The following is a 12056-nucleotide window of genomic DNA, read 5'->3' as shown; positions in this document are numbered from 1 at the left end:
CTTAAAGTGCAGACTCTCAGCTTTCATTTAAGACTTTTTTCAAAAATGTAGTATGAACCGTGGAGGAATTACAACCATTTCTTCACACAGTCCCCCAACTTTAAGGGCTCATAAGTATTTGGACAAATTAACATAATCATCAATTAAACAGTCAGTTTTAATACTTGGTTGCAAATCCTTTACAGTCAATGACTGCCTGAAGTGTTGGACACATAGACATCACCAGATGCTGGGTTTCTTCCCTGGTGATGCTCTGCCAGCCCTTTACTGCAGCCGTCTGCACTTCCTGCTTGTGTTTTGGGTGTTTTGCCCTCAGTTTTCAGCAAGAGAAACGCATGCTCAATTGGATTCAGATCAGATGATATGACTTGACCATCACAGAACATTCCTTTTCTTTGTCTTAAAAATGTCTTTGGTTGCTTTTGCAGTATGCTTCAGGTCAATGTCCATCTGCACTGTGAAGCATCATCTAATGAGTTTTGAAGCATTTAGTTGAATCTGAGCAGATAATGGTGCCCCAAACACTTCAGCTTTCATCCTACTGCTCGTCAGCAAGACAAGACTTCACTAGAATAAATACAGAGGGTTTATCACAAGATGTAAACCATTGGTTAGCCTTAAAAATGGAAGGCCAGATTAGAGTTTGTCAAAAACCATCTAAAAAGCCTGTACAGTTGTGGAACAGCATACTATGGACAGATAAAACAAAGATCAACTACCAGAATGATGGGAAGAGAAGAGAAGGAAGAAGGGAAGGAACTGCTCATGATCCAAAGCACACCACCTCATCAGTGAAGCATGGTGGAGGTACTGTTATGTCATGGCCATGTATGGCTGCCAGTGGAACTGGTTCTCTTGTATTTATTGATGATGTGACTGCTGACAAGAGCAGCAGGATGAAAGCTGAAGTGTTTGGGGCACCATTATCTGCTCAGATTCAACCAAATGCTTCAAAACTCATTGGACGATGCTTCACAGTGCAGATGGACATTGACCTGAAGCATACTGCAAAAGCAACCAAAGACATTTTTAAGACAAAGAAAAGGAATGTTCTGTGATGGTCAAGTCATATCATCTGACCTGAATCCAACTGAGCATGCATTTCTCTTGCTGAAGCCAAAAGTGAGGGCAAAACACCCAAAACACAAGCAGGAAGTGCAGACGGCTACAGTAAAGGGCTGGCAGAGCATCACCAGGGAAGAAACCCAGCATCTGATGATGCCTATGTGTCCAACACTTCAGGCAGTCATTGACTGTAAAGGATTTGCAACCAAGTATTAAAACTGACTGTTTAATTGATGATTATGTTAGTTTGTCCAAATACTTATGAGCCCTTAAAGTTGGGGGACTGTGTGAAGAAATGGTTGTAATTCCTACACGGTTCATACTACATTTTTGAAAAAAGTCTTAAATGAAAGCTGAGAGTCTGCACTTTAAGCAGGTATTCATTGTTTCATTTAAAACCCATTGTGGTGGTGTACAGAGCCAAAATGATGACAACTGTATCATTGTCCAAATAATTATGGACCTGACTGTATGTGCTAGTTGGCCATTGGTTGTAGTCTGCATTGTGTTCAAGTGTTACTTTTTGGCTGAGGGGATGCAACAGTTGGCCTTATTCACCACCAGTTCTTTGATGTCAGTTTGGTGTGTTTGGGACTTTACTCATCTCTTGCTGAGAACAGGTTAAAACAGACACTTAAGAAACTTTAATTACTGCTTGGCAGCCTCTTACTTCTGTATCACCTTATCTGTATCTCTAAACATCTTGAAGTGATCTGCTCATGTTCCTTTGCCTGAATATCTCACTGACTACAAAACCAAATAACTGAATGCTAGATCTTCAGTGTTTGTCTTAAAGACATTTTCTTGGGGACACGTGGCTGTTGCTTGTCAGACATCTAAGCTGTGACCCTTCAGCGTGAGGTCAGTGTCTCAATCCAATAGGCCACCTTTGCCTTGGAGGCAGGTCCTTGCCGGTGGGCTTGTCTGAGGACACCTCGTCTTTGCTCTGATGTTAGGAGACAGGCTCCTCCTGTGGCTCTCCTTATCTGGATCTGTGGGGCAGCTCATCAGCCTCAGGAGCAGCAATCAGCCTGCTCATCTTCTGGGGCTGACTAATCACACATACTCCCGGAGAGGATGAGATGGAGAGCCTGCCAATCAGCAACCAAGAAATTAAATATTTACACACATGCTGTTACTTTAACGGAGGATATTAAACACATGTGGACATGTTTCTTAGGGCAAATATTCTGTTCATTTAATCATGCTTTTACAACACTAGTATGAAGCCAACATGTCCGCTGTTCACTGTCATTTATGTTTTTGTTTGTTTTTCTCTCTTCTGTAGTTCCTGTGTTTGAAGAACATCCGGACATTCCTCAAGGTGTGCCATGACAAGTTTGGCCTGCGCAACAGTGAGCTGTTTGACCCTTTTGACCTCTTCGATGTCAGGGACTTCGGCAAGGTAAGTTAAACACTAGACATGTGATGGATGCTTCACTTCCCAGCCTCCAGAAACACTCTGCACTTGAACTGACACTGTGATCAGCCCAAAAACGGTGCTGCCCATAGGCTACATTCTAACTTCAGCGTGCGCTTAGAGACATGACGCTGCTTGTGTCCCTGATAATATCATTTACAGCAGGAGTGATGTCCTTCTGTTGTCAGATGAAAAGCTGAGAAGTGATGTATGGTATTTTTAGATGGGCTGATATACTGTGTGCATGTGTGGTGCAGAAGTACAGACGCGTGGGTTCATCTACAGTATAGCACATCACGCCCCTGTGCTTTGCTTGGGTTTAAAGATAGTTCAAAGTCAAATCTGTCAGTTACATTAACTTCAATATGGAGCGTGGAGCTCAGATGAGCATTTGGTGTAACACTTCGGGGTCAGCAATCTCATCTCGTGTCACTAAGTGACTAAACACAACTCCGCTTTCTAACAGTCTGCTGCTAGAATGCATAGAGGATGTGTGTGTTGGCTCAGCAGTAAAGGTAGCTGCTTCACTCGCACATCATATTAGCTGAGTTTTTATGGGGTATTCAAGTGTAGAGTTTTGTATTTATTAAATGGGTAATGTCAAGGCCAGTGCCCACAAGGTCTATTTTTACCCCCTTCATTCTGGGAGAGGTTGGGGACACGGAATCTAAGGAGACTGGAGTTGAACTGCTGCTCTTTCGTATTGAAAGGTGTGTTAGTATCCGATAAAGACACCCTGTGGATGCCCTCTTCTGAAGGTAGTCTGGGCATTGTTTCTACCAGTTGGCTGTGGCATGGACCCAGAAAACTCAGGAGGGGTGACATATCTCACGTGGCCTGGGAATGTGTCAGGATTCCTTGTGAGGAACACATCTGGGTGCTCAGCCTGTTGCCTCTGTGATGCAGACATGGATTACAGGATGAATGGATGGAAATGTAGGTCTTGAAGTTTGTGTCCATGTCAGATATGTAATTAAGTACGAAAGAAGTAGTACAAAACTGCTGCAGTACACAAGGAAAGAGGGCACAAAGTTACGACATCTTTTCTTTTCATGTGACTGAACATGAAAGGTACTGACTGTGGGTACAAAGCTTTCCATTGGCTGCCTGTCTCAAATGGTAGCACGCTTCCTTCATTTTACTGTTTTAAGACTCTCTGTTTCTACGTTAAACTAGTCTGGTATAGTAAAGCTGCAATGATCGATGAATCTCCAACTAATTTGATAATCTTTTAATTAGTTTGAGTATCTTTTAAGTACTAAAAGTCTCTGATTCCTGCTTCTTAATGTAAATATCTTCTGGTTTCTTTGCTCCTCTGTGACAGTAAACTGAATTTCTATGGCTTGTAGACAAAACAAGACATTTGAGGATGCCATCTTGGACTTTGGGGAAAAAAGCGATCGACATTTTTTTACCATTTTTTGACATTTTTTAAGACCAAACAACTAATCAGTTAATCGACAAAATAATCGTCCGATTAATTGACAATGAAATGCTGCAGCCCCATTGCATCGCCAGACTGTTTTCACACTTAGTTGTAGCGCTGTCTGTGAGCGCTAGCACCCTACACATTAAAACATTTTTTTTGCAGTTATTTGGCAATTTAAACACCAACCTACCAACAATATTTTGCAAGGGCACCATGCTGCATCCTGGACTTAGTGCCGCCCAAGGCAATTGTGATTAGTTTAAGGAAATACAGACAACCCAGAGCATCTTATTCACTTAGTGTCGACTTAAGTTGGGTTCAGCCACACGTTTCTCCAGTGCTGGCAAAGCGTGAGATAGGCCTGGCTTTGCGAAACCACATGAAAGGAGGAAACAAATGGGTGATAGAGGATGGGGGGAAGGGTCGGCTGGTAATCCATAACCAGCATACCCTGTTGGCCTCAGCTTCTGAAAATGAATTGTTTCTCTCGAATTTTAATCCCTTTGACTGCAGTGTGCATTTGTGTGCGGCTACATAGGAGTAGATTCTTTCCAGGCTAGTAGGTTGTTACAACAAGCATCAGGGTCAGTATGATGTCATTAAATAGATGATGGCAGCTGATGCCACTGTGTCAGGGCTGCTGCTGTGGGATTGTTAATACTGTAGCTTTTTAGCTGATGGAAAGAACATGTAGAATTTGTACTCCAGCGATGGGGATTACTCTGCAGAGGTGAGATCTGAATAAACTGCATTAAATCTCACTGTGATCGATTGCAAAGCGGATGCAATTGCGGAAAGTCATCCGCTCATTTATCTAATAGATCTAATTCAGCATATCCACTCTGTTCGCATAGAGGGACCCAAGAAGGACGGAGAAAGAAAAGATGAGAGAGAGAAGAAAAAGAAGACAAGGACTCATTTGGCAGTTTGTAGATATACCACACGACGATGCCTGAGAGTCAATGAGCTCGCAGTGAACGGTATTAAAATCCAACAGCAGTCAGAATCAATCACATAGGCCCTCCATATGTCAATTTGTAAATTGCTTTTGTATGGTCGCAGCGGTGGCGGCCTTGTCTCACCATTGATTTTCCATTAAGGCCAAACATCACATTATAATATATTGAATTGAGCAGATCCCTACTAATGTGGCATACATTTAAATAGTGAGAATGCCTCATAGACGGGAGATTAAAGGGGGCTATTTTATTCATTCAGTTGGTCTCTCTAGTTGTGCAGCTTGTCAATGGAGGTGCTCTTTCCTCTTTTGTTACCTTGGCACAAAAGTTTCTTTGTGTGCACATCTGATTGCTAACAAAAGGAGTTATAGCTTCCATCATATATATATCATATCATGCACCTATGCTTTCTATATAAATCTTTTATCTCCTTTGTTTTCATCTTATAAAAAGTAGAAGAAAAGGAAACGCTTGCAAGATAATTTGTTTGAAAGTGAAACAGGTTAGGCACTTGTGCATTCAGTACTTTGATGTGAGGACGTGCTTTTTTAGACGTACAACTTCCCACAGTAAAAACCGTCATTGACGATATGTTAAGACTAGCATTTGTTTCTATGAACAACTGATAAAACATATCTTGATTCTAATATTTACATGTTTTTTATGAGTTCTGGTTGGATGACCTATTCAGTGGCATTAGAGGATTTCCGGCTTACAATGGTTTGAACAATTAAATATAAAATAATGCAATAGTTATAGGTGATGTATTTGTGAAATCCAATTTGTCTCCATTACGAGGTGCAGTAGAACACCTGTGTTGTTTCTTTAAATGTTTTGCCTCCGGTGAAAAAGACAAACCAAGAGAATAAAAGGAGAGAGAAACAGGGGAGATGTCTTAGTGAAAGGAAAGGAGGAACTCTGTGCGTCCCTGATGGCACTTCCTTCGGAAAACAAATTGGCTGTTTGCAAAGATAGAGCCCAAACTGTAGATTTTTAATCTCCTCTGGAAGAGTAGAATTAAAAGGTAGGATTTTGGGGAGAGGGGGTAAGATGGAGGGTTTTGATAGCAGCCTCCTCCATAAACATTAATCAGCCCCAATCCACCTTTCATACCTCCACAGTGGCTGTCAGGGGCCCCAGAGTTCATCTCCCCTGGCCTCTGACTGCCATCTCTCCCTCTAATGATGCCTTTCCCAGGTCACATGCAAATAGAGACCGAGGCCAACTGGGGCCTAACGCTGAAAAAAAGTAATTGCCCCTTCAAAACCTCTTTCCATTGGGGCTAGTATCGAAACAGATGGAGCACATACCCTGCTCGATGCCCTCTGCTGATTTTTATTTTCATTACTTAACTCATTTCAACCAGGGATACCCTACGCCACACACAGCACGAGCTAGGGCTCTCTTGTTGCGCTCTGTGTTCGCAGAGGGAGAAAGTAGATGCTTGGTTTTAATGTACGTATCGCCACGCTTCTCCTCTTCGCACCCAAGCCCATCCCCCATCATTAGAAATTCATTATGACATCATTAAACCAATGAAATACAGCTTATTACAGTAGACCCCAGAGAAGGCTTTTATTTAAACACCTCCCTCCATCCGAACCCAGCCGCCTCGTTTCCCTTCTCCCAACCTATTTTAATTAGCCACCAAAGGAACATTGCTGTCATTTAAATGAACATGGCAATCAGTTTATTTGGCTGTTGCCATGATTAGCATAATTAGCCTGCACCTGTTAACCATCTATCAACAGTTTGGTAATTTTCCGTCTGTGACTGGAGAGCAGCGAAGGAAGGAAGCTTTCTGACAGATTTGCCGTCTTCATTAAAAGGAATAGCGTCATTTGTTTGAAATGCAGACAGTGTTGCTTGCATCAATTTCTATCTCATCTAAACAGCCTCGGCGTCATGCCTGACTGACTTGTGAAGTGTCACAGCCATCCAAGTCATGCTCATTGACTTGATAGTACAGAGTCAAGGTGAATGGATTTTATTTGTGCGCCGCATTTGAATGGAAATTAGTCCCTCAGTGTGAGCTCATTGTTTCTATGAAACAGCCATCACTTGGCAGGTGGTTCAGGTGACAGCCGGCAGATTTTGCAGCAAACGCATAGTAATGATCTGTATATGTATTTGCATATTTTGCAGGTTTCCACTTTACAGCTAAATCATCCTCCTTAAAACAGAGAAATCTTTGCTTTACGACCATAAGTGTGCAACTGCTTGTTCTTTGGATGAATTCACATATTTAATTGCAAGATATCTCAGATTTTTTTTTGGTCTGCATCCCAGCCTAAAATCAGTTTACTTAATATCGAGTACACAAAACACACCTTGAAACAGATGGAGTTGTAATGTGAAGGAAACACACCAATCCCCTGATTTAATTTATACCAACTGCTCCCTTCTCAGCAGCTTTTCTTTCCTCCTCACTTCCCCCATCCATCTCTTCCCCCTTCCTCACTGTCCTCCTCTCCCCACTCATTCATCTCACACCCACTCTCGCTCTGAGTATGTTGTGATAAGACTAAGCCAGCGGCAGGCAAACCACCATTGTGTCGGGGCGGCGTGATTGCCATTGGTCGGCGGTGTTTGATTACCCTCGCTGCTGCTCTGAATCCCGCGCACACTGAACTCTGCTCCTTTCATTTCCTTCCTGCGCTCTACGGCTAAAAATAGCTAGTTGCTTAGCATCCACGCCCAGTGCTACTAACATCTGGAACGTGCCTCAGCCACCGTTGGCCCGCCTGCCTGAATGCTATTTACTGAAGTTGGATTTAACCTCAGTCAGAAGCCCTCAGCCTGGCCCTGTGCTCACTGTGAACACATGCAAATATGCAGAGTACAAGGAGCCTTTGCTGTCTTTACTGGCTTTGTAAGCCTTTGCAAAGCTTGCCATGTATTAGCAGCTACTGAGAAAAGCGTGCATTATTTTGCCACTGATGCCTCATTTGTCTTTTATACTATAAAAAAAAGTCTAAATTAGCTTATTATGAGGCAAGATCTGAAGCTATAAATTCATGGCCACTCATTCTTAATGAAAGTTGGAGAAATGTGTGTTCCTCTTTGACAAGACAAATTATACAAGGCTACTGAACAATGTCCATTCACTGAGGAGGGTTACAAACACATTGGTATTGATTCACGCTGTTTTTTGGAATGAAAAAGAATAGCTGTAGAAAAGGTGGTGGTCCATGCCTGTCAGACTGAGGCGGGGGAGAGTGCAGGAAGTGATGGAGGGAGGTTTAAGGGTCAAGCAGCCAGGGTCACTCATTCAGGTTAGTGCGTCCCCTTCCATTAGTGACCACGTCCTCAGCGGCAGTCCTTTACTGTCAAGGGCCAAGCAGATTTTTAAAGCGATGACTCACAGTTACCTTGTCTGTCTGGAGGAAGTGAGTGGTTCAGTGAGGCTTATCCCAAAATATGATACTTGAGCCCTTGTTTAAATTTAGTTTGAATGTAGTTGAAATGAGGATATTTTTCTTAACAGGTGGATATAGCACCCTGAGAATAAGCTCTCACAAAGCTGTTGGTCAATATTGGGCCATCGGCGATCGTCTGTGGCCCTTATTTTGGTGGTTTGCCCCGCGCCTTTGGCACAAGTCGACCCTTGTCTCTTGTTTTGGCTGATTCAGCATGTTAACTTTGCTTCTGAGCCCTTGGAGATTAAAATAAGCTTATGATATGAGATAAGATTATGTTTTTTAGCCATTGAGCTTTTGAGCAGAAGCATTTCACAATTGTTTGCGTTGTTGTTCGACAGCACACAGTAGATATCCTTCGTCCTTTCAGCATCGGGTTGTGTTGTTGATGTGCTTACTTGCTAACTCCTGTCCGTCTTCTGGTTTCCCTTTTTGAATGATGAATACAGATTACAACTGCCCCCTAGTAGGCCTATGGACAGTTATTTCCTCTCACATGGGCACAGAATGTATGTGCGAGTTGGCCTTTGGCTGAAGTGTTTAAGTGCGACTTTTTAGCCGAGACATAGGCGTCGTGAGGCAATGGAAAAGTCAGCCTTCATTGCCACTTCAGTTCATTGATGTTTGTTTGGTGTGTCTGGGCTTTTACATGTAATGCATCAAATGTATTTATAATAGAGTATTCCTACACAGTGGTATTGCTGCTTTTACTTACATAAAGGATCTGAATACCTCTTTCACTACTGTACACTGTTTCCCTTGATCCAGCATTACACCCAGTGTTCCCCTAAGAGAGAATTTATCTCCATAACCATCTCTGGAAGCAAAGCCGCCTGCCTCAGCAGACACTTTTGTGGCTTCTTCTTCTCTCCCTGTACCCTCTTACTTCACGCCCTGTCCATCAGGACCCCCCAACTGCAAGTTTTTACATAAAGCTTCCAAGACATGATCAATAATTCATTCCAAATGCCACAGTGCTGATGATAATTCTCCTGACATGAATTATAAATGGGAACTTCCTCCCCCTTCGTGTGTTTAGACCCCCTTCCATTTCTCCCTTCCATGCTCCACTCCCACGACCTCATTATTCCTGCAGCTCGTTACCGTGACACCCGCGGAAACAGGTGGTTGCTGACCAATAGGTTGTCCGGGATACGACCGCTGTTAGAGCTCGGCTCAGGGATGCTGACTGTTGGAAGCTGTCCAGTTTTGCCGCTAGTTGTCTGCACTTACAGTACAGTCAAGATGAAATGTGATTGATTGTTGATGACATCTACTCCTACTCAGCCCAAACAGTCCACAGCGTTGTCTGGTTTGCGTGACGGGTGACAAAAAGCTTGAGGTCCAGACTGACCTGAAGTGTGTCATTTGAATAAAATCTTAGTGCCATCTGTGTTCCCTCCAGCTGTTCCTTGCCCACCTGCTCTGTAGTGTGACTTTTCGGTCACACATGGAGGTCCCAATCTATGGAAGCACATTACAGTCCAAAAAGGAGAAAATAAATGGTGTGTTCTCATTATTATGAATTCTGAAACCCACATATTTGACTTGTACGTATTCTTTATACGTTATACTGTGAACTTTTGCACTTTCTTTGGACAGTATTTTGCACGGTCTTGTACAAAACTCTTCATCTTTCCATTTTTAATTCATATATTGTCATCATGTCATCATATTGTCAGTTTTTATTGTATTTTTTATGCTTCTTGACTGTTTGCAGTACTGGATTTGATCTTTGTATTTTCTCTGTACTATTTTTATTGTTGTGCACCAAAGGCAAATCCCTTGTATGTGAATACCTTCTTGGCAATAATCCTGTTTCTAATTCTGATTCTTAGCATCTCGAAATTGACCCTTCACAAGTCACATCCCTTGTGACACATCCTTTGTGCTGTGCTCCAATAACTGTTGAGCATACTTGGAGCCTGGCAGAACCCCAGTCAGTTTTCCCCTTTCCTGTTGTACTTAGATTTGCTATGTGCTAGGCTCATCTATTTTAAGTTAGCTAATGTTGGCCTAATGCTAGCTAAACAGCTTGCTAAAGTATAGCTGCATCAAGAGGAGTTAGTCTGTCAGATTATCGACATCCGTTAGGTTTGGTTCCTCATTTCTATGATAATTTTAAAGAGTTTTGGAAAGGGATAGTGTTTGTTGCTGACATATTTTGAAGAAGACATGAGTTATTGTTAGCCAGAAAAGATCACCAGAAAGGGAAAAGGGGGCATGGACATTGCAAGAGCAATGTTGACTGTCATCCTCCGCATCTTCTTTTTGCTTTGTCATTGAGATTAGAAGCCTCAATGTGCATAAAAGTCAACATCAATATATCCTTCCATTGCAGGATTTAGTCATTACTATCTGCTTCTCAAAGTTAATTTGTCTGACGCCCAGAAACAATGACACTCAACTGCACCACCAGGCTAAAAGAAACCAGTGTTAACATTTTTCTGAAGTGGGTTTTATACTTGTACGTCAAACCAACACCGTACTTAAAGCTCTGCTAGTCGCTACGCTAATTTATACAGTCTAAAATGCCATAGGCTTATGCTAATAATGTTAGCATGGTATATTTGTTCGGAAAACATATTTAGTATAAGATAGTTGTTTTGTCTGTGAACTGTGTGAGTTGTAATTGAACGGAACATTATAACGTTACCTTTGTTGAATGTTGCTGTTGTCCCTGGCTTCATATGAGTGGAGGAAAAGTCTGCTTGCTGCTAGGCTAATATATACAATGTAGAATGCCATAGTTGTGTGCTACAAACATTAGCATGTTGTACTTTGGGGGGAAATGTTTCCAGCAAAAGACAAATGCTTTGTCTGTTGCTGCGAGTTATAGTGAAGCCGATTTGTGTGCCTGTGTTTGAAATTGTCTCTATTAAGCTATATTTAATGTGTGTTTAATGTGTGTTTTTAATCAACTTAAGTTTACAGCATTTCACAGGAACCTCGCCGCCAACTAGTGTTTTGGACGTGTAACTGCAGAGTGACACAGTCAGACCACCTCACAAGTATAAATGCTCACAACAGCGTAGGCCACGTGCATAGGCCATGGTATAGGCTCTGCATAGAGCTGACACACAAGTATAAATCCTGCTTTAGCTTAGCAACAGTAACTAAAGAGGGGACGGGACTTAGGAAGAATCAGTTGTGAGAAACCTCAGTCAGATTGCAACATCTTGATCACATAGTCTTGCGATCTGTACCCCCGATTACGGACTAAGTGTTAATAATGCCAACCATTTTTCCTAATTACAAGGAAGGGGTTTTATAATCATAAGATCATGATATAGCTTTCTTGTTTTGTGTGATTCTAAGTCATACTAACCTAATACAGAATTCATATTGACAAGAAAATGTCTTTCTCCCCCCGGTAATATGAAGGTCTTTCCTTACCATTCGTAGCTGTACTAAAACTACTCTACTGTTGAAACAGAAGAAGCAGTACCTTCCAGTCAGTGGAGATGTTTTACTCTCAATAAGCACTCTGTCTTTATTCCTTTTTTTTCTCTGCTCCATTTTATTTCGGCACCGTTTTCCCTCTGACAGCAGCACACAACAGTGTCATTTGAATCCACCAGAAGAGACAGAAGAAAAGCGAGAAGTGATGAGCTGTATAAAAATCATTTATTGAACTGTTAAAGCCCGGTGCAGTCTGAATCCTATTGTGGAAATAATTGGCCTCTTTTGTTTTTGGTGACAGTGAGTGTTACTATGTGCTGCTAGACAAACTGATAGACACAGACAATGCGATTTGGCCCAAG

At 42.1% G+C, this 12056-nt stretch overlaps 1 protein-coding gene across 6 annotated transcripts in view; it reads left to right on the top strand.

Moving 5' to 3' along the window:
• vav2 (vav 2 guanine nucleotide exchange factor) overlaps positions 1-12056 on the top strand; it is a 280761-nt gene that overhangs the window by 76792 nt on the left and 191913 nt on the right. For all 6 annotated transcript variants that reach the window (XM_033647505.2, XM_078162254.1, XM_078162255.1 and 3 more), the window contains exon 2: positions 2354-2470. In XM_033647505.2, coding sequence (XP_033503396.1) covers positions 2354-2470 — 117 coding nt within the window. The remainder of the gene's footprint in view (positions 1-2353; positions 2471-12056) is intronic.

Source organism: Epinephelus lanceolatus, chromosome 19 (genome assembly GCF_041903045.1).
Source record: "Epinephelus lanceolatus isolate andai-2023 chromosome 19, ASM4190304v1, whole genome shotgun sequence".
NCBI lineage: Eukaryota > Metazoa > Chordata > Actinopteri > Perciformes > Serranidae > Epinephelus > Epinephelus lanceolatus.
Note: the sequence above shows the minus strand (reverse complement) of the source record. Positions and strands in the feature narration are given on the sequence as shown.